We start from the raw sequence: 25739 nt of genomic DNA on the forward strand, positions 1-25739 counted from the left end.
TCTTTCATCTAGTGTAAATTTTACATAATGTTTTATTGTTTTTAATGTGAAATAACTTCTCAGACAATCCAATGGTGGATGGAGCATGAAGAGGGCTCAGCCTACAAGTTTGCAGAAAGTGACAATAATCAGTCATACTTTAATATGTAAGTCATCCATTATCAGTTATTCTTATTCTCATTTTGAAGGTGTATTTCCTTACATAAAACAGGCCATAATTTTACCGTATGGAATACTTCTTTTTAGTATTATAGAATAAAAAATGGCAAAATAAGAATGATATGGAGGTGGCTTTGTCAAAGAATATTATTTGATGTGCATGATAGACTCGTTAGTTGAATGGTGTAGATGAATGCATGGGACTGTACAGCTTGATATAGCGAATAGAAAGGAATTCTGGAAAGTAGTTACTTATTGTCATGGGTCAGTCTATGGTGATGTGAAAATAAGATACTGTGAATCTCATAAAATGGCAAGGTACAGCAGTTGCATTTAGAGAATAGGAGTATAAGTGTAGACTGTGTTTGAATGGTGATAGTCATGAATTAACAAGATTTCAACCTGAAAAATGCTCAATATGTGGCAATCCTATCAGATCATGTCTTCTTTTCCTTGCCATGACAGTCATCCAAAAGTACTGACCTGATTAACATACATAGAAAGTACAGTAATCTGGATTTTTCTTAAAAACAAATGTTGGACATTCTTTCCAGAGAACATTACTTCGCCTAATGGTTGGTTGAAAATCATGTGAGAGTAGAACTGCTCAATTTTGTACTGTGTATCAGTACAGCAGCCCATTGCCAACCATAGAGTTTATGTTCCTGGATTACTCTGCAGTTTCCACTATTGTAGTTGGCATGGTACTAGGGCTTTGGGAAATGGGATAGGATTTGGGGGAGTGACCCTTGAAAGACATACCTTAAGTCATCCACTAAGGGTCACATGAAGGTTGAAAATAAGCATGTTATGCTTGAAAAACAACTTGTTATTGTATAAAAGTACAAAGAAATGATATACAAAACTGTATAGTAATAATGGCAGTATTTTGTGTCACCCTCTGTACTCTTACAAAGCATCTAACTTACTATGCTGCAGTGCCACCTAGTTGTGATTTTCTACCTCTCTCCCCAAACAGCGGCAGTCCCCATACCTTCTGACCTTTCCAGCTGGCCAGTGTATGTGGTGGTGTGGAAAACTGAAAATACTTGTAACTTGATGCTGTGGTCGGTAAAGTGGTATGCATTATTTTAAGTGTATATACTCAAAACCACATTTAGCAAGACCATGGTAGGTGGTTAACTTCAGTGGTTATTGATTTTATGGTGTCCCCACTCCTCATTTGCAAGCGTAACGCTGCCATTGAGAAGTTTTCTTCAACAGGGCTGTATTGTCTTCAGAGAATGAAAGAGAGTGCAGTATTGTGGAGAATTTTTCAACCCCAAAAATGCCTACCTTAACCTTCACTGCATAGGGCATATCATCAAAGATTCAGGAGCCTCATAAAAGGGGTCTTAAATTGCATAACCATCTATCTATTGCTTCTTTGGAAAAAAAGGATGATGTTGGTACTTGTGCTGAAAGTTTTATGTTTTGATCTGTTCAGGAAGGTAAAGAGTTCAGCTGAATCCTAAATATATCTTTGTTTTTCATAATCACCGTTTCCTGCATTAGCAAGGTAGTGCTGGGAACAGACAAAGAAAGGCCACATTTGCACACATCCATTCTTTAGCTATCATGTATAATGCACCAAAACCACAGCTCCCTATCCATAAGCAGACCTCACAAACCTTCCATAGTTTACCCTAGACCCCTCACTTTCCTTGGTTCAGTCCATCAACAGCATGTCAACCCTAGTATATCACATCATTCCAATTCATTCTATCCCATGCACGCCTTTCACCCTCCTACATTTTCATGCTTCATTCTCTCAGAATCTTTATCACTCCGTCCTTCCATCTTCATTTGGTCTACCCATTCTCCATGTTCCCTCCTCTTCTGACATAAATCCTCTTTGTCAATCTTTCTTCACTCATTTTCTCCATATGTCCAAACCATTTTAGCACACCCTCTTCTGCTCTCTCAGCACACCCTTTTTATTCCCACGTCTCTCTTACCCTTTCATTACTTACTCGATCAAACCACCTCACACCACGTATTGTCTCCAGACATTTCTTTTCCAACACATCCACCCTCCTCTGTACAGCCTTATCTATACCCCATGCCTTACACCCATATAGTATTGTTGGGACTACTAGTCATTCAAATATACCCATTTTTGCCTTCCCAAATAACATTCTTCCTTTCCACACCTTCTTTCATGCTCTCAGAACCTTCGCCCCCTTCCCCACCCAATAATTCACTTCCATTTCCATGGTTACATTCGTTGCCATGCCCACTCCCAGATATCTAAAGCACTTCACTTCAATTTTTCTCCATTCAAACTCACATTCCAGTTAACCTTTTCCTGATCCCTGCTGAACCTAATAACCATGCCTTTTATTCACAGTCACTCTCAACTTTCTCCTTTTTTTTAAACTTTTCCAAACTCATTCACCAATTCTGTAGTTTTTCACTTGAGTCTGCCACCAGTGCTGTATCATCAGCAAACAACCAACTGGATTCCCCTCTCTTATCCCCCACAGACTGCATACTCGCCTTTCTCTCTAAGACTGTTTTACCTGCCTCACCAACCCATCCATATTTTAATTGGCAATCTCTCACCCACAAGCCGAGAACCTCTACTTAGGGGATTTTAATGTTCATGATACAGGATGGTTGAATTCCTCCCATACTGATGATGGATTGAAACCCTCACATCCTCCATTCTCAGTGATTTGGAGCAAATTATCTCCCACCCTACCCATATTGCTTACTTCTGTGACTAATCTCCTAACATTATGGAATTTTTTTTTTTTTCTAGTCCATCCTGCTGTAATTTCACACACTCACTTTTTTCTTTTATGTTGAAGGCTCCAGTCACAGTCAAAAGTACACATCAAAGCTGGGCCTTAATTGAAATATAGAGAATTATGAAACGGGAAAAGAAAAAACAAAGGAAAGTATATATGAATTTTGGAGAAAGTGAAAAACATCTTCTGAAGTATGCTAGGTTGTAGTTATTGGGAAAGACATGAGAAGGTAGAAAGTGCCAAAGTTTCGACGTTTAGGGAAAGAAGTAGGTATCAGAATGGCCTATCCTTGAGTTGCTAATGACCACACAATACTCATGTGATGCAGCAGCTTGCTGAGTATTGCATGGTCTAGTTAGTAATGTGGGCACTCAAGCAGCTAGCTCTCGAGAGCAAAACCCAAAGTAATACCTATAGAAGAGGGAAAGTGAACCAACATTGTGTCATAGGGCAAGGGAGTCAAGTTTGGAAGTTAGCTTGGTACAATTTATAAGTTGGACTGCTTTCGACTCAAATTTGTGAAGTAAGGATGCAGAGCTAGAACCACCCCAAATGAGAGAGCAGTACTCCATACAGTGACAAATCATCTGATCACATTTTCTTAAATTTATCTATTTTACAGCACCTCTTTGTCCAGCAGCCCCTTCTAAGCATGAATATTGGCACCTCAACACAACTGGGTGGAATAACTTTAAGTTAATTCTTTTCTGACTTTCCTTGTGTCTCCGCAGCCCCTTCTAAGCATGAATATTGGCACCTCAACACAACTGGGTGGAATAACTTTAAGTTAATTCTTTTCTGACTTTCCTTGTGTCTCCGTGACAACCTCTTCTTCCAATCCATGGTTCAACCGTTCCTGTTCTAAGGCCATTCTGGCAGGGATTAGGCATATCGATCTTGGAAAAACTCTCCTTCCTCTGATTCCCATTCAGCTGTTCTTACTGCTCACAATCATTGCAAGTACATTATGTGTCAGGCAAAGCATTCCTTTATTCAATCAAGAGTGATACCCTCTCATCATCCACTGATAGGTCTTTGTGATCTTGAACTAAGGACATTGCTGACAACTTTTGATGCTCTATCTTTCCTTCAATTTTTCATTTTGACAGTACTGTATCTGTCTGTCATAATCAGAGCAACTCTCCTTGGTTCCTGGTTCTCCTCTAACTCCACCTTGGATGACTCAAACATTTCTTCATCTCCTGATGCTCTTATTTCTAATCATATGCCCATCATAATCTCTCTCTCTGGGTTCTCTGAAAAGCACTTCTCTCTCTGGACATAAGCAAGACTTTTGGTCCTTATGTACCTCTGAACTTGCACTTGTGCTTGCTCATCTGCTCTGTTTTTACTTAAAAAACAAAACTTCAATCTTCTTCCTTGAAACATACATTGGTACATCCCATCCCCAAGAAGGGTGACAGTTCTGACCCCTGTAACTATCGTCCTATTGCTCTGACATCTACCATTTCCAAAGTCTTTGAATCCCTCCTCAACTCCCTTATCCTTAGACACCTTGAATCTCATAGCCGTCTCTTTGATCACCTGTATAGCTTTCATAACGCAAGATCCACGGATGATATTCTTTCCTATCTTATTAATGTCCAGTCATCATCCCTGAAAGATTTTGGGAAGTCTTATGTAGTTGCTCTTGACATATCCAGGCTTTTGGAAGGGTGTGGCATCAGAGTCTTATCTCTTAAGTTCCTCTCCTTTGGCTTCCTTCTCCCTTTTTGCTCTCATATCTAGCTTTCTCTCAGGCAGATCTATCTCTGTGTTTGTTAATGGATCAGCCTCCCCTTTTTCTCCATCAAGAGCAGTATCTCTCAAGGTTCTGTCCCATCCCGTACACTTTTTCTCCTCTTTATCAAAGATTTCCTCTCCTCCACAAATAACTAAGTGTACTCATGTGCTGGTGACTCATCACTGCATTCATCGACATCCTTCAATTCTCCTCCTTCTCTCATGCAATCTGCATCTCGTCTTGACAGGATATCTCAGTGGGGTGCAAAATTTGGTTTAAGTTTAATGCCTCCAAGACAGGCTTCTATCCATCTCTTTGTTGAAAAGTCCTCACTACTCCTTTCTCACCTTCAGTGGTTTTGTAATTCCACATCTTAATGAATATACTTGGTATTGCTGTAACATTCACTTTTCCTTGAAAACCCCACATTACGAAATGGCTAAGTCAGCCTCTAAGAAACTCGGAGTCCTGTTTAGATGCCAAAATTTCTTTTCTTTTGAACTTTCGCTCCATTGATTCGTCCTTATATGGAGTATTGTTCTCACATCTGGGGTGGTTATATCTCTGCTTCCTTACTCAACAGAGTTGAATCAAAAGTGTTCAGCTTATGAACTCTCCCAGGCTAACTTCAAAACAACCTGCTTGACCTACCCTGCAATGTTGGTTCCCTTTCCTTCGTCTGTTGTTATTACTTTGGTTTTTTCTCCCAAGAGCTGGCTGCCTGTGTGCCCCCACCCGCTTGCTAGACCATGTGATACTTGGCAAGCTACTGTGTCACATGATTACTGCCTGACAACTCAAGGGTGGGCCATTTTGATAACAGTTACTTTCCCTGCAACTCAAAAGCTTTGGAACTCTCTGCCTTCAAACATCTTTCCCAATAACTATGACCTGGCACATTTTAAAGGAAAGGTTTTTCACTTCCTTCAAAGTTTATGAATATTTTCCCTTGTCTCTCCTTTTTCCTTTTCATAATCTTCTCAGTATTTGAATTAAGGCTCAGCCTTGATGTGGGCTTTTGTCCATGACTGAAGCCTGCATCGGGGGAAAAAATCTGCATTACTGGAGATATAGTGAATAGATGCTGAATCAGATACTTTAGAGAATGACATGAATATGCCTAGTACACCTTCCTGGTAGTGACTCTTCGTCAGTTCTGTCCCACTCCCACAGCACCTCATTCCCTCATCACCATATTTTTCGATAAGTATCCAAGAGTTGCTGAATAAGATAATTCAAGGGGTGATATAGACAAGTATAATGTACCTCGCTGTACCTTGCCATAACCCTCACTCCATCAATCCCACTTTAGAAGCAGCATAAGCCCTCATCAGTACCTTATTTCAGTAAAAGTTCTTTAAATATGATCTAAATTATGTCATGACAAAGTTCGATGCGTGGGTTGTATGCTAAGCTGTTCCAGGTATAGATCTTCCATAGGGTTAGACTGAAATAATTTTTGTTGAAGAAAATAACCCCCTTATTATATGGGTTTTAATTGCTGTACTTAGAACGTTTTGATGTATGATGGATTGTCCAGGAACATAATCCAATCACAAGAGGGGGCATAAGTACAGTGTCTGCAAAAAACATTCTTTAGCCACCATATGATTTCAAAGGCAATAAATGGCTAATGTTTACTGCAGGTACAAGCATATGATGCTCTCAGGGTGAAATCAATGTGCATCTAATTGTAGAGACAAGTGTTTCTAACAGTGTAAGCACCAGCAACCTGCCTCAGTGAGCCTCAGGCTATCTTAAGGAAAGGGTGTTCTTTCTTTACTCTTTCTGGTTGCCACTTCATTTTGGGAATTTCATTTCTTGACATCATATTTCTTCCACCTGTTCTTTAAGATGGTTGGCTCTTACCTTGCTGAGGAGGAAAAACCTGAATTCTGGCTTGGGAGCAAGAAAATGTGGGTACTTGTGAGATTTCTATGCACACTGGACACTCAGAATGCATGATCAGGCAGCTGTTGCATGCAACACGTCATCAGTGCCTTGTTTCATTTAGGAGAGCAAGACCCTATGGACCCAAAACCTGGACCAAAAATACTTCAGGAACCTTGCAACCTTGCCAGTTCCATGCCCAGATGTCTGCAGATGGTAATCAAGGCCAAAGGAGGATGACAAAGTACTGAAGTGTAAGTGTGACATCTCCTTTGAAAATATATGGGGAGACAGAAAAGTTTTTTTGTGGACTCTGTATATCTGTGATGGACTGTCCAGAAACATGACCCAGTTGCAACAGGGGGGCATAAAAATTTCATGATTCAAAGAGAATGCAGAAATATGTAAGATGTGGACTTGAAGCAAAATGATTATTTAGTCTGTTCTTAAATGTATCTATAGTTCTGTTTTCAACCACTCTAATTGGCAAGTCATTCCATATGTTAAAAGTTTTGTTGAAGAAAAAGTTCTTCACCTTATTCAAGTAAAATGTTTGCCCATGAGTAAGAACACAACTGTGTCACAGAGAGTAGTAAGATATCCGGAGAGGTACTAGGCAGATGGTGTTCAGTTGAAAAAAGTTACTGGAGAAACCAAGAATGTTGGTATAGTGAATAGAAAAATAGGAAGGTCTAATAGAGAGGGCATATACCTTCCTCTCCACGAGGACCTGTACCTTCCTCTCCATGAGGGCCTGTACCTTCCTCCCCATGAGGGCCTGTGCCTTCCTCCCCACGAGGGCCTGCACCTTCCTCTTCATGAGTGCAGTAGAATCAGGTGGAAACCCAGAGATTTGTTGCACCTTGTGGTGCCGGGGACTAGGGGCCACAGATTTATTGGACTCTATCATGATTATATTTAGTTTGACCAGACAGGAGGTGGCAAGAGTACATATGTGAAGAAAATAAGTAAGATTTGAGTTGGTGTATCATGCTTTTAAGAAGTTAGCTGGACCAACCCAGTAGTCCCATTTTAATGAGACAGAGAGTAAGTCCAGCAATCCTAACATGAGAGTGTAAGATGGTTTTGGGCACCACTTTAATGCTCCTCAATCAGGACAGTTGCACCACCATGGGCAGCTGCTGTCAGGAGCCTTATACCTGTTTACATTGTGATATTTTGATGATAATCGATATTCACTGAAAACAAGGTATTAAGGAACGTAGGTGATGCTGGAGTAGAGTGGAGTGGAGTGAGGGTTACCAGGGAGGAAAAGGAGGTGCATTAGTCATGTCTCTATCACCCCATGAATTATCTGATTTTGTAGTTGTTTTGTGGTTTGCAAGCAATTTAGACAGAATAGAATGAATACTTATTAAAAAACATGGTGAAAAGGGCTTGAGGTACTGCTGGAATGGGGTGGGGATGGAGTGATTTTGTGTCCTTGTCCCCCATGAATTTTCTGATTCAGCAACTGTTGCAAGATCTGAGGTACTGCAGACTTTACCTTGCACTCTATAGTCTAGGATTTTTTGAAGGAACCATTTGCTAGGGCTTAAGCTTAAAATCTCCCACAGGTTTTCCTTCCGGGAAAAGCATTAGATGATCTTTGGCTGCCTTGGACCCTGGATCAGTCATTTCCTCACAGCTAATCACTGTCTTAGCTAACATTTATTTCCAGAATAATCTAGGCTCATCCACAGTAAACACATGTTGAGGTGTGTAATCTCCTTCCTCAATAATTTTCTCTTAAATACAGTACAGATTGTACCTCCCTAATTCGGAGTTCTTTGGTCTTACCCCCATGGTCTGCGATAGGGGATGAATACTTCTCACATATTCCTGAGTGTCGTAGAAGGCTACTAAAAGGGGAGGAAATGGGGGGCTGGAAAACCTTCCCTCTCATTTTTAATTTTTCAAAAGAAGGAACAAAGAACGGGGCCAAGTGAGGATATTCCATGTAAGGCTCAGTCTTCTGTTGATAACGCTACCTTGCTAACTTGGGGAATGTGAATATGTATGAAAAAAATATTTTTTTTATATTATACTTAATTGTTGTCTCCTGTGTCAGTGATGTAGTGCAAAGAAACAGACAAACAACAGCCCATCCACTCATTTACACATATGTATGCATAAACGCCCATACACGCACATATACATACATATGCATTTCATTGTATACAAACATATACGTACACAGACAAATACACATATACATATGTACATATTCATACTTGCTGCCTTCATCCATTCCTGTTGCCACCCTGCCACACAGGAAACAGCACGCCCCCTCCAGCGAGGTAGCACCAGGAAAAGACAAAAAGGCCACATTCATTCACTTTCAGTCTGTAGCTATCATGTGTAATGCATTGAAACCACAGCTCCCTTTCCATATCCAGGCCCCACAGACCTTTCCATAGTTTACCCCAGACACTTCACATGCCCTGGTTCAATCCATTGACAGCACGTCGACCCTGGTATACCACATCGTTCCAGTTCACTCTATTCCTTGCACGCGATTCACTCTACTGTGTGTTTGAGCCCCGATCACTCAAAATCTTTTTCACTCCATCCTTCTTCCTCCAATTTGGTCTCCCACTTCTTCTCTTTGTTAATCTTTCCTCACTCATTCTCTCCAAAATTCTCTCTCCAAACCATTTCGATACACCCTCTTCTGCTCTCTCAACAACACTTTTTACCACTTTTTACTTACTTGATCAAACCACCTCACCACATATTGTCCTCACATATTTCATTTCCAACACATCCACCCTCCTCCATACACCCCTATCTATAGCCCATGCCTCGCAACCATATATCACTGTTGGAACAACTATTCCTTCAAACATACCCATTTTTACTCTCCAAGATAACGTTCTCGCCTTCCACACATTTTTCAATGCTCCCAGAACCCTCGCCCCCTCCCCTACCCTGTGACTCACTTCCACGGTTCCATTCACTGCTAAATCCACTCCCAGATATCTAAAACACTTCACTTCCTCCAGTTTTTCTTCATTCAAACTTATCACCCAATTAACTTGCCCCTCAACCCTACTGAACCTAATAACCTTGCTCTTATTAACATTTACTCTCAACTTCCTCCTTTCACACACTTTACCAAACTCAGTCACCAGCTTCTGCAGTTTCTTACCTGAATCAGCCACCAGTACTGTATCATCAGCAAGCAACAACTGACTCACTTCCCAAGCCCTCTCATCCAGAACAGAATGCATACTTGCCCCTCTCTCCAATACTCTTGCATTCACTTTCCTAACCACCCCATCCATAAAAGAATTAAACAACCTTGGAGACATCACACACCCCTGCCGCAAACTGACATTCACTGGGAACCAATTACTTTCCTCTCTTCCTACTCATACACATGCCTTACACCATTGGTAAAAACTTTTCACTGCTTCTAGCAACTTACCTTCCACGTTATATACTTTTAAAACCTTCTTAAAGCATGTCTTTCAACCCTATCATATGCCTTATCCAGATCCATAAATGCTATATACAAATCCATATGTTTTTCTAAGTATTTCTCACATACGATCTTCAAAGTAAACAACTGATCCACACGTCCTCTACCACTTCTGAAACCACACTGCTCTTCCTCAGTCTGATTCCCTGTACATGCCTTTACCCTCCCACCCAATACCCTCCCATATAATTTCCATATATGTGTGTGTGTGTGTGTGTGTGTGTGTGTGCGTGTGTGTGTGTGTGTATATGAGTGGATGGATCGTTCTTCATCTGTTTCCAAGCGCCACCTCACTGACGTGAGAAACGATTATCAAGTATCCTTCCTTCCTGTATTACCTTCCAAAAGAAGGAACAGATCAAAGAGCCAGGTAGGGAATTTTCCCCTCTAAGGCTCAGTCATCTGTTCTTGTTACTACCTCACTCATTCCATCTCCACTAACATGAGGAAAAAATGTTTATTCTGTTTCTGGTTATCTTAGGGTCTCTTTTACTGTTAGACGGAGTCTCATCTCCTTGTGGTGTGACTTTATGGGTAAAGTACGAATGAAGGATTTGCTCAAAGATCAGCTTTGAGCTTGTGTAAAGCATGATTTTGAGCTAGAATCCTCATTTAGCCTTCAGTATTCATGTTTTTAGGGTACCCTCCACCCCTCAAAATATAGCTATGCTAACCTTATGATGACTTTTGAGGTTTTAAGACTGGTTTTCCAAAGAGATGAGTGGGGGAACGTGGCAATGAGAGATTTTGAATTGGGCACAGAAGTAAAACTTAACGCAGTGATTACAGCAGTGTTTTTAAATAATTGTCACACAGCCCTTTAGGAAACATTGAGAATATACTGTATTTTTTTATGAACATAAAGTGTGACTGGTGTTATTTGTTGAGTGTTTATGTATCTCACTTATGTCAGGCATCTTGCTGCTTCAAGAGTTTTATAGAAGAATTTCATGAGCAAAAGGCAAGTGAGGATCCTAGCTGGAAAAACACTTTTCAGAAGCTCTGACTTTTTTGTAATATCAGGTAAACAGGCTATATTTCTGTTATTTTTCATTTTTCTGTGGAACAGAATATGCAGTTTGATACAGTACTGTATTTGTATTGTAGAGTATTCATTATGTTTTTACTGTTTTTTTTTTTTCTAACACACACATTACTGAATTTAGACCTTAACCTTTTCTCAAAGTAAACTGAAAATTGTATCGTAAGGAAGAGATGTCTTGATACATAGCACCCATGGTGAAATATTCAAGTTTTGCATCACCTACAATGGCATAAAGCAATAAAATGAATACCAAGTAGAGGTACAGATGATCATATGAAAGCTGATGGCTTGAAGTTGATTTAAAATAATTTGGGTAAAATACTGACAAGAAGATTTTCAAAATACTTATGATATGAATTCTTTCCCAGGGATGGCATGCACACTGCAGATGGTCTGACTTCTCTTACACCTCTGCAGCCTGCAGATGGCCTTACCACTCTGACACCTTTGCAGGTACCATCAGACCACCACCACCAAAATGGCTTCCATGATTCAGAAATAACATTACTTGGGTAGGTTTTCCACTTTTCCACTTAATGCATGTATGTTTGACTGAACTGTCATTTTACTGTCTGAATTCAGAACTATTGAAAATAAATTTCTGTATTTAATTGGTGTAAGAGATATGATTGTAAATTTTTCTCATCATTTTATCCCTGAATATTGAGTTTAGTTTTGTTAGACTTGCAGCATGAAGAGAAAAAAATTGGATAAAAGTAGACAAGCTGAGTGAAAATATGAAACTTAGTTTTCTAAAAAAGATAAATGAAACACAGAGATTATCTGAAACTGTATATGGTAAGGTTAAGGTGCTTTGGAGAAAGTTTGAAAATTGATTTTTAGAGGCTGTCATGGGGGTGTGTACCACTGTATATGAATTGCAAGAGAAACAACGTAGTGAAATGAAGATGCAAGAAAGTTGTTGTAGAAAAAAAGGAGAGTTTGGAAGGGGAAGGCATATCTGTCAGAAAGCAGTGACATAATGAGGACATGATAGTAGAATAGACTTTCTTCTCATGCCCAGGTGCATATGCACCAATAATCACCCATCTCTCTCCATCCACTTTCAGTTTTACCCATATCAATCTAGAGTTTACTTTCTTACACTCTATCACATACTCCCACCACTCCTGTTTCAGGAGTAGTGCTACTCCTTCCCTTGCTCTTGTCCTCTCACTAACCCCTGATTTTACTCTCAAGGCATTCCCAAACCACTCTTCCCCTTTACCCTTGAGCTTCGTTTCACTCAGAGCCAAAACAACCAGGTTCCTTTCCTCAAACATACTACCTATCTTTCCTTTTTTCTCATCTTGGTTACATCCACACACATTTAGACACCCCAATCTGAGCCTTCGAGGAGGATGAGCACTCCCCGCGTGACTCCTTCTGTTTCCCCTTTTAGAAAGTTAAAATACAAGGAGAGGAGGGTTTCTTTGTACTTGCTCTAATTTTTCCTCATCTTTTTCATAGTTTGGGGACCAAAACTGGACTGTACATTCAAGGTGTGGTCTTACTAGGGAATTGTAACGTGTGAAAATTGTTTCTGGTGTCTTGTAATCTATGTTCCTTGGTATGAAACCTAACATTTGGTTACCTTTTTTACTTGCTGCTTGACCTTGTTTATTGTATTTCAAGTTGTTGCTAATGACAACCCCAAGGTCCTTTTCTTCATTTACTTTAGTTAGAGAGTTTCTGAATAGTTTGTAGTCATAACATGTATTCTTGTCTCCAAAGTGCATAACTTTACACTTGTCTATGTTAAACTTCATTTCTCATCTGTCTGACAACTTTGCTAGTACGTTAAGATCTCTTTGAATCATTTCACTGTCCTGCCTGTTTACCGCTTTACCTCCTAGTTTACTATCATCAGCAAATTTGGAGATCTTAGATATGAGACTAAATTCAAAGTCATTAATGTATATATTATGAAAAGAAGTGGGCCTGGGACCAACCCGTGGCACACCACTCATTACATCTAGCCAGTGTGAGGCTTCACCTTTTAATACTACATGCTGTTTTCTTCCAGTAAGGCAGTCTCTGATCCATATACAGAGTTCTTCACCGATTCCATGTGCTTTGAGTTTACATAAAAATCTCTTGTAAGGTACTTTATCAAAAGCCTTTATGGAGAGAATTAGTAAGGAAAGGTTGACAAGGAGGAGATGTGTGTCAGAAGTGGAGGAAACAGTAAGAATGGGGGGTCCAAATTAGAGATGGAAGGGTGGAGTGGAAAAGATTTTGAGCGATCAGGGCCTGAACAAGCAGGAGGGTGAAGGGCATGCACAGGACAGTGAATTGGAACAATGTGATATACTGGGGTCACTGTGCTGTCAGTGGGCTGAACCAGGGCATATGAAGTGTCTGGTTTAAACCATACAAAGGTCTGTGGGACTTGGTTGTGGATAGGGAGCTGTGGTTTCGGTGCATTACACAACATGATGGCTAGAGAATGGATGTGAGTGGATGTGGCCTTTCTTTGTCTGTTTGTGACGCTGCCTCGCTAACATGGGATATGAAGATCAGGTATGAAAAGAATACTTTTTTACGATGTGAGGTCCCTCAGCAAGAACCATACTGCTACTGTTGTGATTATTCTCTTAACTAGATCACCAAGTGTCACAGCAGTTAATGTTACTTGGAGGGGTTAAGGATGCTCTTTTGTTTATTGCCATTGCTTGGGAATGTAGAGACATCTATAAGGATAGTGTTCTGTGGCTCTTTTAATACAGAGGCAAAAATGATGCAGCAAAACTGGTGAAAGCTGATCAAGGACAACACATATCATTTTTTAGTTTATTTTTTTTTATTTTTTTTTTTTTTTGCTGCTGTCTCCCGCGTTTGCGAGGTAGCGCAAGGAAACAGACGAAAGAAATGGCCCAACCCACCCCCATACACATGTATATACATATGTCCACACATGCAAATATACATACCTACACAGCTTTCCATGGTTTACCCCAGACGCTTCACATGCCCTGATTCAATCCACTGACAGCACGTCAACCCCGGTATACCACATCGATCCAATTCACTCTATTCCTTGCCCTCCTTGCACCCTCCTGCATGTTCAGGCCCCAATCACACAAAATCTTTTTCACTCCATCTTTCCACCTCCAATTTGGTCTCCCACTTCTCCTCGTTCCCTCCACCTCCGACACATATATCCTTTTGGTCAATCTTTCCTCACTCATTCTCTCCATGTGCCCAAACCATTTCAAAACACCCTCTTCTGCTCTCTCAACCACGCTCTTTTTATTTCCACACATCTCTCTTACCCTTACATTACTTACTCGATCAAACCACCTCACACCACACATTGTCCTCAAACATCTCATTTCCAGCACATCCATCCTCCTGCACACAACTCTATCCATAGCCCACGCCTTGCAACCATACAACATTGTTGGAACCAATATTCTTTCAAACATACCCATTTTTGCTTTCCGAGATAATGTTCTCGACTTCCACACATTCTTCAAGGCTCCCAGAATTTTCGCCCCCTCCCCCACCCTATGATCCACTTCCGTTTCCATGGTTCCATCCGCTGCCAGATCCACTCCCAGATATCTAAAACACTTTACTTCCTCCAGTTTTTCTCCATTCAAACTTACCTCCCAATTGACTTGACCCTCAACCCTACTGTACCTAATAACCTTGCTCTTATTCACATTTACTCTTAACTTTCTTCTTTCACACACTTTACCAAACTCAGTCACCAGCTTCTGCAGTTTCTCACATGAATCAGCCACCAGTGCTGTATCATCAGCGAACAACAACTGACTCACTTCCCAAGCTCTCTCATCCCCAACAGACTTCATACTTGCCCCTCTTTCCAAAACTCTTGCATTCACTTCCCTAACAACCCCATCCATAAACAAATTCAACAACCATGGAGACATCACACACCCCTGCCGCAAACCTACACTTACTGAGAACCAATCACTTTCCTCTCTTCCTACACGTACACATGCCTTACATCCTCGATAAAAACTTTTTAAGTTTATATTTTGGAATATTGTTTTGAAATTCTCAAAATTCACTGATTAATGTGGTGATTTCACTCTCCCATTTTGATTTACAGGTTGAAGTTTCATGGATTACTTATGTCTGCATCACCAGTATCTAAACTAATGCTGTACTTAGATTTGTCTCTTATTTGATAGCATAAAACAAGAGAAAAAGTTTGACTGGCAAGATGGGGAGAGCCAAGAAGCACAGCTGTTTCAAAATATTAGTGTGAAGCAAGAATATTATCCTCAGCATGAAGAAGTTGATCTTCATGTGCACAGTAGTCCCTACTTCAGTCATGCGGATATGGACAGTCACCAGAATGTTGATATGTTGAGTCAAGAACACAGTGTCATCATTGGAAGTAGCAACTGGAAGGTGGAGGCTCATCCTCTGGATGCTATTGACAAAAACTTATTTCAGCAAGAAAATATTGAAGTTCCAAAGCTCAAGAAACGAGGATGGAAGTCTAAAATCAAGGTTGAAGAGGATGAGTAAGTTTACAGCTCACTTTTATATTATTTTCCTTTTATTAACAGTGTGGGCATACAGTCATTATTGGATACGAATGTCTTCTGTATACTTTTCCCTGTCTGAACAAGCATTGTTTGTGTGTCATAGATGTGAAATTTTGCATGGCCATTCCTCATGGATACTGCTGTTATCTGTATGTTGTTGTTGGTGATCTTTATATCTTTTATTTGTTTTTTGAATAGATGGTGACAAAGTAACATGAACAACATTTTTTTTTTTTTTCTTTTTTTTTTTTTTTACTTTGTCGCTGTCTCCCGCGTTTGCGAGGTAGCGCAAGGAAACAGACAAAAGAAATGGCCCAACCCCCCCCCATACACATGTATATACATACGTCCACACACGCAAATATACATACCTACACAGCTTTCCATGGTTTACCCCAGACGCTTCACATGCCTTGATTCAATCCACTGACAGCACGTCAACCCCGGTATACCACATCGCTCCAATTCACTCTATTCCTTGCCCTCCTTTCACCCTCCTGCATGTTCAGGCCCCGATCACACAAAATCTTTTTCACTCCATCTTTCCACCTCCAATTTGGTCTCCCTCTTCTCCTTGCTCCCTCCACCTCCGACACATATATCCACTTGGTCAATCTTTCCTCACTCATCCTCTCCATGTGCCCATACCACTTCAAAACACCCTCTTCTGCTCTCTCAACCACGCTCTTTTTATTTCCACACATCTCTCTTACCCTTACATTACTCACTCGATCAAACCACCTCACACCACACATTGTCCTCAAACATCTCATTTCCAGCACATCCATCCTCCTGCGCACAACTGTATCCATAGCCCACGCCTCGCAACCATACAACATTGTTGGAACCACTATTCCTTCAAACATACCCCTTTTTGCTTTCCGAGATAATGTTCGCGACTTCCACACATTCTTCAAGGCCCCCAGAATTTTCGCCCCCTCCCCCATCCTATGATCCACTTCCGCTTCCATGGTTCCATCCGCTGCCAGATCCACTCCCAGATATCTAAAACACTTCACTTCCTCCAGTTTTTCTCCATTCAAACTCACCTCCCAATTGACTTGACCCTCAACCCTACTGTACCTAATAACCTTGCTCTTATTCACATTTACTCTTAACTTTCTTCTTCCACACACTTTACCAAACTCAGTCACCAGCTTCTGCAGTTTCTCACATGAATCAGCCACCAGCGCTGTATCATCAGCGAACAACAACTGACTCACTTCCCAAGCTCTCTCATCCCCAACAGACTTCATACTTGCCCCTCTTTCCAAAACAACATATGACTGAATAAATGATTGAATGAATAAAAAAAATCAGAGGTAGACTGTTTTTATCTGTGACTGTTGTTGGAGAGATGTGAAGTTTTGTGTCTGTGCTCCTCATGGTGATTATTTACTGTATATGGCATTGATGGACATTAAGGATGGTATTGGGAAAGCTAAAGATGAGAGTAGAATCTTGCCAGGGAAGAGTTGGAAGTACATCCAAGGCTTAGGCAATGAGTAGATGATTTCAAGTGCTAATTATGCAAGAAACCAGCTTGTTGGAGTAATTGTCCCAATTTCAATGTATGGATGTAAGGCCTAGATTTTTTTCAGGTACAAAATGTTATAAGCAGAAGAGATTGATGTACTACAGGGAGACAGCAACAAAGCAAAATAAATAAATAAATAAATAATGAAAACAAAAAAAAGTTGTGTGAAGTAAATGTGAAAAGAGTAAAAGGATAAATGTCTGCAAAGATATGATTATATGAAATAACAGGAGCAATAAATTGCTAAGGAAAATCTTTTCAATGGACTATATCATAAATGTTTGGTTTAGATGTTTGTTATGATTGATGGAAAGTGTGACTTTGGTATATTATTACAGAGCAGATTCTACTGGAAAATCAGCCACTGAAACAACAAAGAGGTCTGCACCTGAAATTGGGCCTGATGGTAAGCCCCTCCCATCTCCCCTGAAGCAAAGAAAGAAAGTGGACCGGTTCAATGGTATTCCTGAAGAGGAAGTGGTGAAGAAGACTTTGCCCGACCATTTAGGACCTAATATGGACATACTTATTGTAAGTTATTATTACCATTGACTTTTAGGTTTATAATCCATTTGAAATTATAAGCTTTTTATTTTTCATGCATGTTCACTATTTTCTGCATCAATGATTGAGTGCCAGGAGTAAATGAAAAGTGGCCTCATAAGGTCATGTCCACATTCTAGCTGTCATTTGTAATGAACAAAAACCAAAATGAGGCCCCACAGACTTTTCCATGGATTCTCCTGACCTTATCCCATGCCCTAGTTCAGTCCATTAACAGCAGATCATCTCTTTTAAACCACATTGCTCCAATTTACTCCAAACCTTGCAAGAGTCATGGCAAGTGGTTGTTGAAAAGAGAAGAGGTGATGAAAGCTTTGTGTAAGATGAATTGTGAGAAATTGGCTGGAGTGGATGGCGTTGCATTTGATTTTTTAGAGAAGATTGTTACTGTTTTGTTGATTAGTAAGTTAGGATATACAATGTATATGGATCATGCTGATGTGCCAAAAGATTGGCAGATTGCATGTATATACTCTTGAAGAGTATATGGAAAATTCAGTTTAGTGTAGCATTTTATCTAGTATGTATTGAATGTTTTGAAATGAACAGTATCTCTAATGATTGAGAAGAGGTAAGACTTCCTATTATTTTGCCTATTTTCTCCAGTATTTTCTGAACGTGTGGAAAATTACTTATTCTTACATTAGCTGGAGAATTTTTAATAAAAGATTATATGTTGAATCAAGGCATGTGAAGCGTCTGGGGTAAACCATGGAAAGCTGTGTAGGTATGTATATTTGCGTGTGTGGATGTATGTATATACATGTGTATGGGGGGGGGTTGGGCCATTTCTTTCGTCTGTTTCCTTGCGCTACCTCGCAAACGCGGGAGACAGCGACAAAGTATAATGAATATAAAATATAAAAATGTTGAATGTTTTCAAATGATGGCTGATGGAAGTTAGGGAAGAATTCCATCTCCTTTAGCTATTTTTTTCTAATATTTTCCTATCTGTGTAGATGATTATTATTTCATGTGTAAGGTAAACAAAAAATCCAGTTTTCTGTATCATTTTATCAGTTATATGTTGAATGTTTTCAGCCAAAGATTGTTAATTCATGAAAGATTTCCACTTATTCCAACTATTTTCTTTTAGAATTTTCTCAGTATGTAGATAAATATTAACTCATGGATTAGTTAACATCTTTTTGAAGAGAATTGCATAAAATTGTATATGACAGTAGGTAGTAGTTGGTAGGCAGCCTACATCCAGGGAGGTATATTACCAGTACTACCTGCCTGGGTATCTGGAGGGTTAGAGATGACTGCGTAGTGAGCCAGCACTTCAGTGGTTGTCAAGTTGTACTCATCTGACCCAGGTAGCTGTCTTTACTTTCTACCTCACATAGACTACTGGCTTTCTGTCCACAAAAACACAATCTCTCCATGTCACACATAACAACTGACAACACTTAACTCATACAGCTCATTCTTTGTAACCGTAAATTTTCCCATAGTGAGCACCCTGTGCTAGCCCTACCTTTTAGCAAAATGGTTGGAGCAATAGATGATAGTAGGTAGGAGTATAAGGTAGAAACATTGGGTAGAAGTTGTAGGTAAGAACATTAGGCAGGAGCATTAGGTAGACATAGTTAGTAGGAACATTAGATAGGAGACTCTGCAAACACTGCACCAGACTTAGCCTCTACCCATGGCCTGTTAAAAGTGAGGCACTAGAGGCTAAGAAGTGGGACTGGAGTTCACTAGGTATGGAGACTCTTTTGCTCTGGCCACTCCCATAAGGGGGTTTCAAGAGGGAAGGCAAGCAAGTATGAATATGTACATGTTTGAATATGTGTATGTTATTTTATATTTGTTTTTATTATACTTTGTCGCTGTCTCCCGCATTAGCGACGTAGCGCAAGGAAACATACGAAAGAATGGCCCAACCCACCCACAAACACATGTACATACATACACATCACACACACACATATACATACCTATACATACCTATCCCTGGGGATAGGGGAGAAAGAATGCTTCCCTCGTTTTCCTTGCATGTCATAGAAGGCGACTAATATGGGAGGGAGCGGGGGACTGGAAATCCTTCCCTTTAGTATTTTTTTGATTTTCCAACAGAGGAACAGAGAAGGGGGCCAAGTGAGGATATTCCCTCAAAGGCTTAGTCCTCTGTTGTTAACGCTACCTCGCTAGCATGGGAAATGGCAAATAGTATGAAAAAAAAATTTCAATGTGTGTGGAAGAAGAAAGTTAAGAGTAAATGTGAATAAGAGCAAGGTTATTAGGTACAGTAGGGTTGAGGGTCAAGTCAATTGGGAGGTGAGTTTGAATGGAGAAAAACTGGAGGAAGTGAAGTGTTTTAGATATCTGGGACTGGATCTGGCAGCGGATGGAACCATGGAAGTGGAAGTGGATCATAGGGTGGGGGAGGGGGCGAAAATTCTGGGGGCCTTGAAGAATGTGTGGAAGTCGAGAACATTATCTCGGAAAGCAAAAATGGGTATGTTTGAAGGAATAGTGGTTCCAACAATGTTGTATGGTTGCGAGGCGTGGGCTATGGATAGAGTTGTGCGCAGGAGGATGGATGTGCTGGAAATGAGATGTTTGAGGACAATGTGTGGTGTGAGGTGGTTTGATCGAGTGAGTAACGTAAGGGTAAGAGAGATGTGTGGAAATAAAAAGAGCGTGGTTGAGAGAGCAGAAGAGGGTGTTTTGAAGTGGTTTGGGCACATGGAGAGGATGAGTGAGGAAAGATTGACCAAGAGGATATATGTGTCGGAGGTGGAGGGAACAAGGAGAAGAGGGAGACCAAATTGGAGGTGGAAAGATGGAGTGAAAAAGATTTTGTGTGATCGGGGCCTGAACATGCAGGAGGGTGAAAGGAGGGCAAGGAATAGAGTGAATTGGAGCGATGTGGTATACCGGGGTTGACGTGCTGTCAGTGGATTGAAGCAGGGCATGTGAAGCGTCTGGGGTAAACCATGGAAAGCTGTGTAGGTATGTATATTTGCGTGTGTGGACGTATGTATATACATGTGTATGGGGGGGGGGGGTTGGGCCATTTCTTTCGTCTGTTTCCTTGCGCTACCTCGCAAACGCGGGAGACAGCGACAAAGTATAATAAATAATATAAATAACATAAATATACATACACAGAAATATACATATATACACTTGTACATAACTCATACTTGCTGCCTTTATTCATTTCCCGTCGCCACCCCACCACACATGAAATGACAACCCCCCCTCCCCCCGCACGTGCGCGAGGTAGCGCTAGGAAAAGACAACAAAGGCCACATTCATTCACACTCAGTCTCTAGCTGTTATGTATAATGCACCGAAACCACAGCTCCCTTTCCACATCTAAACACCACAAAACTTTCCATGGTTTACCTCAGACTCTTCACATGCCCTGGTTCAATCCATTGACAGCACATTTACCCCAGTATACCACCCTCCTGCATGTTCAGGCCCCATTCGCTCAAAATCTTTTTCACTCCATCCTTCCACCTCCAATTTGGTTTCCCACTTCTCCTTGTTCCTTCCACCTCTGACACATATATCCTCTGTCAATCTTTCCTCACTCATTCTCTCCATGTGACCAAATCATTTCAGTATACCCTTTTCTGCTCTCTCAACCACACTCTTTTTATTACCACACATCTCTCATACCCTTTCATTACTCACTTGATCAAACCACTCACACCACATATTGTCCTCAAACATCTCATTTCCAACACATCCACCCTCCTCTGCACAACCCTATCTATAGCCCACGTCTCGCAACCATATAACATTGTTGGAACCATTATTCCTTCAAACATACCCATTTTTGCTCTCCGAGATAACGTTCTCACCTTCCACACATTCTTCAACACTCCCAGAACCTTCGCCCCTTCCCCCCACCCTGTGACTCACTTCCGCTTCCATGGTTCCATCTGCTGTTAAATCCACTCCCAGATATCTAAAACACTTCACTTTCTCCAGTTTTTCTCCATTCAAACTTACCTCCCAGTTGACTTGTCACTCAAACCTACTGTACCTAATAACCTTGCTCTTATTCACATTTACTCTCAGCTTTCTTCTTTCACACACTTTACCAAACTCAGTCACCAGCTTCTGCGTTTCTCACCCGAATCAGCCACCAGTGCTGTATCATCAGCAAACAACAACTGACTCAATTCCGAAGCCCTCTCATCGACAACAGACTGCATTCTTACCTCTATCTCTAAAACTCTTGCATTTACCTCCTTAACAGCCCCATCCATAAACAAATTAAACAACCATGGAGACACCAAGCACCCCTGCCGCAAACTGAAATTCACTGGGAACCAATCACTTTCCTTTCTTCCTACTGGTACACATGCCTTACATCCTCAATAAAAACTTTTCACTGCTTCTAGCAACTTACTTCTCACACCATTTACTCTTAATACTATCCTCAGAGCATCTCTATCAACTCTTATGCCTTCTCCAGATCCATAAATGCTACATACAAATCCATTTGTTGTTTTAAGTATTTCTCACATACATTCTTCAAAGCAAACACCTGATCCACACATCCTCTACCACTTCTGAAACCACACAGCTCTTCCCCAATCTGATGTTCTGTACATGCCTTCACCCTCTCAATCAATACCCTCCCATATAACTTCCCAGGAATACTCAACAAATTTATACCTCTGTAATTTGAACACTCACCTTTATCCCCTTTCCCTTTGTACAGTGTCACTATGCATGCATTCCGCCAATCCTCAGGCACTTCATCATGATTCATACATACATTGAATATCCTCACCAATCAGTCAGCAACACAGTCACCCCTTCTTTAATAAATTCCACTACAATACCATCCAAACCAGCCGCATTGCCGGCTTTCATCTTCTGCAAGGCTTTCACTACCTCCTCTTTGCACACTGCCTTGACCAAAACACCCTATATCTGCCACTCTGCCATCTAAGACATTCAACAAGCCTTCAAGATACTCACTCCATCTCCTTCTCACATCACCTCTCCTTGTAATTACCTCCCCATTACCCCCCTTCACCGATGTTCCCATTTGTTCTCTTGTCTTACGCACTGTATTTACCTCATTCCAAAACATCTTTTTATTCTCCCTAAAATTTAACAATGCTCTCTCACTCCAACTTTCATTTGCCCTCTTTTTCTCCTCTTGCTCCTTTCTCTTGACCTCCTGCCTCTTTCTTTTATACATCTCCCAGTCATTTGTACTGTTTCCCTGCAAAAATCATCTAAATGCCTCTCTCATCTCTCTTTCACTAATGATCTTACTTCATCCCACCACTCACTACCCTTTCTAATCTGCCCACCTCCCACCTTTCTCTTGCCACAGGCATCTTTTGTGCAAGCCATCACTGCTTTCCTAAATACATCCCATTCCTCCCCCACTCCCCTTACATCATTTGCTGTCACCTTTTTCCATTCTGCACTCAATCTCTCCTTGCACTTCCTCACACAAGTCTTTTTTCCAAGCTCTTTTACTCTTATCACTGTCTTTACTCCAGCATTCACCTTCGCCCCCACAAGATTATGATCAGACATACCTCCAGTTGCACCTCTCAACACCTTAACATCCAAAAGTCTCTCTTTCACATGCCTTTCAATTAACACGTAATCCATTAAGTACATATAAGTACATATGTGTAAGTTGGAGAGATGGCCAGAGAGTGCTCTGGCCATCTCTCCAACTTACACATATGTACTTATGTATATCTCTCTTTTTAAACCAGATATTCCCGGTCACCAGTTCTTTTTCAGCACACAAATCTACAAACTCTTCGCCCTTTCCATTTACAACACTGAACACCCCATGTACACCAATTATTCACTCAACTGCCACATTACTTATCTTTGCATTCATATCACCCATCACTATAACCTGGTCTCGTGTATCAGAGCTACTAGCACACTCACTTGCCTGCTCCCAAAACACTTGCCTCTCATGATCTTGCTTCTCATGATCAAGTGCATAGGCACCAATGATTACCCATCTCTCTTCATCCACTTTCACTTTTACTCATATCAATCTAGAGTTTACTTTCTCACACTCTATCACACACTCCCACAACTCCTGTTTCAGGAGTAGTGCTACTCCTTCCTTTGCTCTTGTCCTCTCATCAACCCCTGACTTTACTCCCAAAACATTTCCGAACCACCCTTCCCCTCTACCCTTGAGCTTCATTTCACTCAGAGCCAAAACGTCCAGGTTCCTTTCCTCAAACATACTACCTATCTCTCCTTTTTTCTCATCTTCTTTACATCCACACACATTTAGACACCCCAATCTGAGCCTTTGAGGAGGATGAGCACTCCCCACGTGACTCCTTCTGTTTCCCCTTTGAGAAAGTCAAGATACAAGGAGGGGAGTGTTTCTAGCCCCCTGCTCCCATCCCCTTTAGTCGCCTTCTACGTTACGTGGGGAATGTGTATTCTTTGTCCCCTGTCCCCAGGGAATAGATATTTTTTTATTTTTTTTTATCATACTTTGTCGCTGTTCTCCCGCGTTGAGGACAATATGTGGTGTGAGGTGGTTTGATTGAGGAAGTAATGAAAGGGTAAGAGAGATGTGTGGTGGTAAAAAGAGTGTTGTTGAGAGAGCAGAAGAGGGTGTTTTGAAATGGTTTGGTCACATGGAGAGAATGAGTGAGGAAAGACTGACCAAGAGGATATATGTGTCAGAGGTGGAGGGAACGAGGAGAAGTAGGAGACCAAATTGGAGGTGGAAAGATGGAGTGAAAAAGATTTTGAGTGATTGGGGCATGAACATGCCGGAGGGTGAAAGTCGTGCAAGGAATAGAGTGAATTGGAACGATGTAGTATACTGGGGTCGACGTGCTGTCATTGGATTGAACCAGGGCATGTGAAGTGTCTGGGGTAAACCATGGAAAGTTCTGTTGGGCCTGGATGTGGAAAGGGAACTGTGTTTTTGGTGCATTATACATTATACGCTTCATGCTACATATTGTCCTCAAACATCTCATTTCCAGCACATCCACCCTCCTCTGCACAACTCTATCTATAGCCCACACCTCACAACCATATAACATTGTTAGAACCACTATTTGCTTCAAACATACCCATTTTTGCTTTCCGAGATAATGTTCTTGACTTCCACACATTCTTCAATGCTCCAAGAATTTTCGCCCCCTCCCCCACCCTATGATTCACTTCCACTTCCATGGTTCCATCCGCTGCCAAATCCACTCCCAGATATCTAAAACACTTCACTTCCTCCCATTTTTCTCCATTCAAACTTACCTCCCAGTTGACTTGTCCCTCAGCCCTACTGTACCTAATAACCTTGCTCTTATTCACATTTACTCTCAGCATTCTTCTTTCACACACTGTACCAAACTCAGTCACCAGCTTCTGCAGTTTCTCACATGAATCAGCCACCAGCGCTGTATCATCAGCGAACAACAACTGACTCACTTCCCAAGCTCTCTCATCCCCAACAGACTGCATACTTGCCCCTCTTTCCAAAACTCTTGCATTCACCTCCCTAACAACCCCATCCATAAACAAATTAAACAACCATGGAGACATCACACACCCCTGCCGCAAACCTACATTCACTGAGAACCAATCACTACCTCTCTTCCTACACGTACACATGCCTTACATCTTTGATAAAAACTTTTCACTGCTTCTAACAACTTTCCTCCCACACCATATATTCTTAGTACCTTCCACAGAGCATCTCTATCAACTCTATCATATGCCTTCTCCAGATCCATAAATGGCACATACAAATCCATTTGCTTTTCTAAGTATTTCTCACATACATTCTTCAAAGCAAACACCTGATCCACACATCCTCTACCACTTCTGAAACCACACTGCTCTTCCCCAATCTGATGCTCTGTACATGCCTCCACCCTCTCAATCAATACCCTCCCATATAATTTACCAGGAATACTCAACAAACTTATACCTCTAATTTGAGCACTCACTCTTATCCCCTCTGCCTTTGTACAATGGCACTATGCAAGCATTCCGCCAATCCTCAGGCACCTCACCATGAATCATACACACATTAGATAACCTTAC

General features: G+C 41.0%; 1 protein-coding gene across 5 annotated transcripts in view; it reads left to right on the forward strand.

Moving 5' to 3' along the window:
* Nucleotides 1-25739, forward strand: part of LOC139752961 (uncharacterized) — a 127221-nt gene that overhangs the window by 42835 nt on the left and 58647 nt on the right. For all 5 annotated transcript variants that reach the window (XM_071669092.1, XM_071669088.1, XM_071669089.1 and 2 more), the window contains exons 6-9: nucleotides 64-146; nucleotides 11444-11587; nucleotides 15239-15577; nucleotides 17477-17669. In XM_071669092.1, the coding sequence (XP_071525193.1) occupies nucleotides 64-146; nucleotides 11444-11587; nucleotides 15239-15577; nucleotides 17477-17669 (759 nt within the window). The remainder of the gene's footprint in view (nucleotides 1-63; nucleotides 147-11443; nucleotides 11588-15238; nucleotides 15578-17476; nucleotides 17670-25739) is intronic.

Source organism: Panulirus ornatus, chromosome 13, assembly GCF_036320965.1.
Source record: "Panulirus ornatus isolate Po-2019 chromosome 13, ASM3632096v1, whole genome shotgun sequence".
Lineage (NCBI taxonomy): Eukaryota > Metazoa > Arthropoda > Malacostraca > Decapoda > Palinuridae > Panulirus > Panulirus ornatus.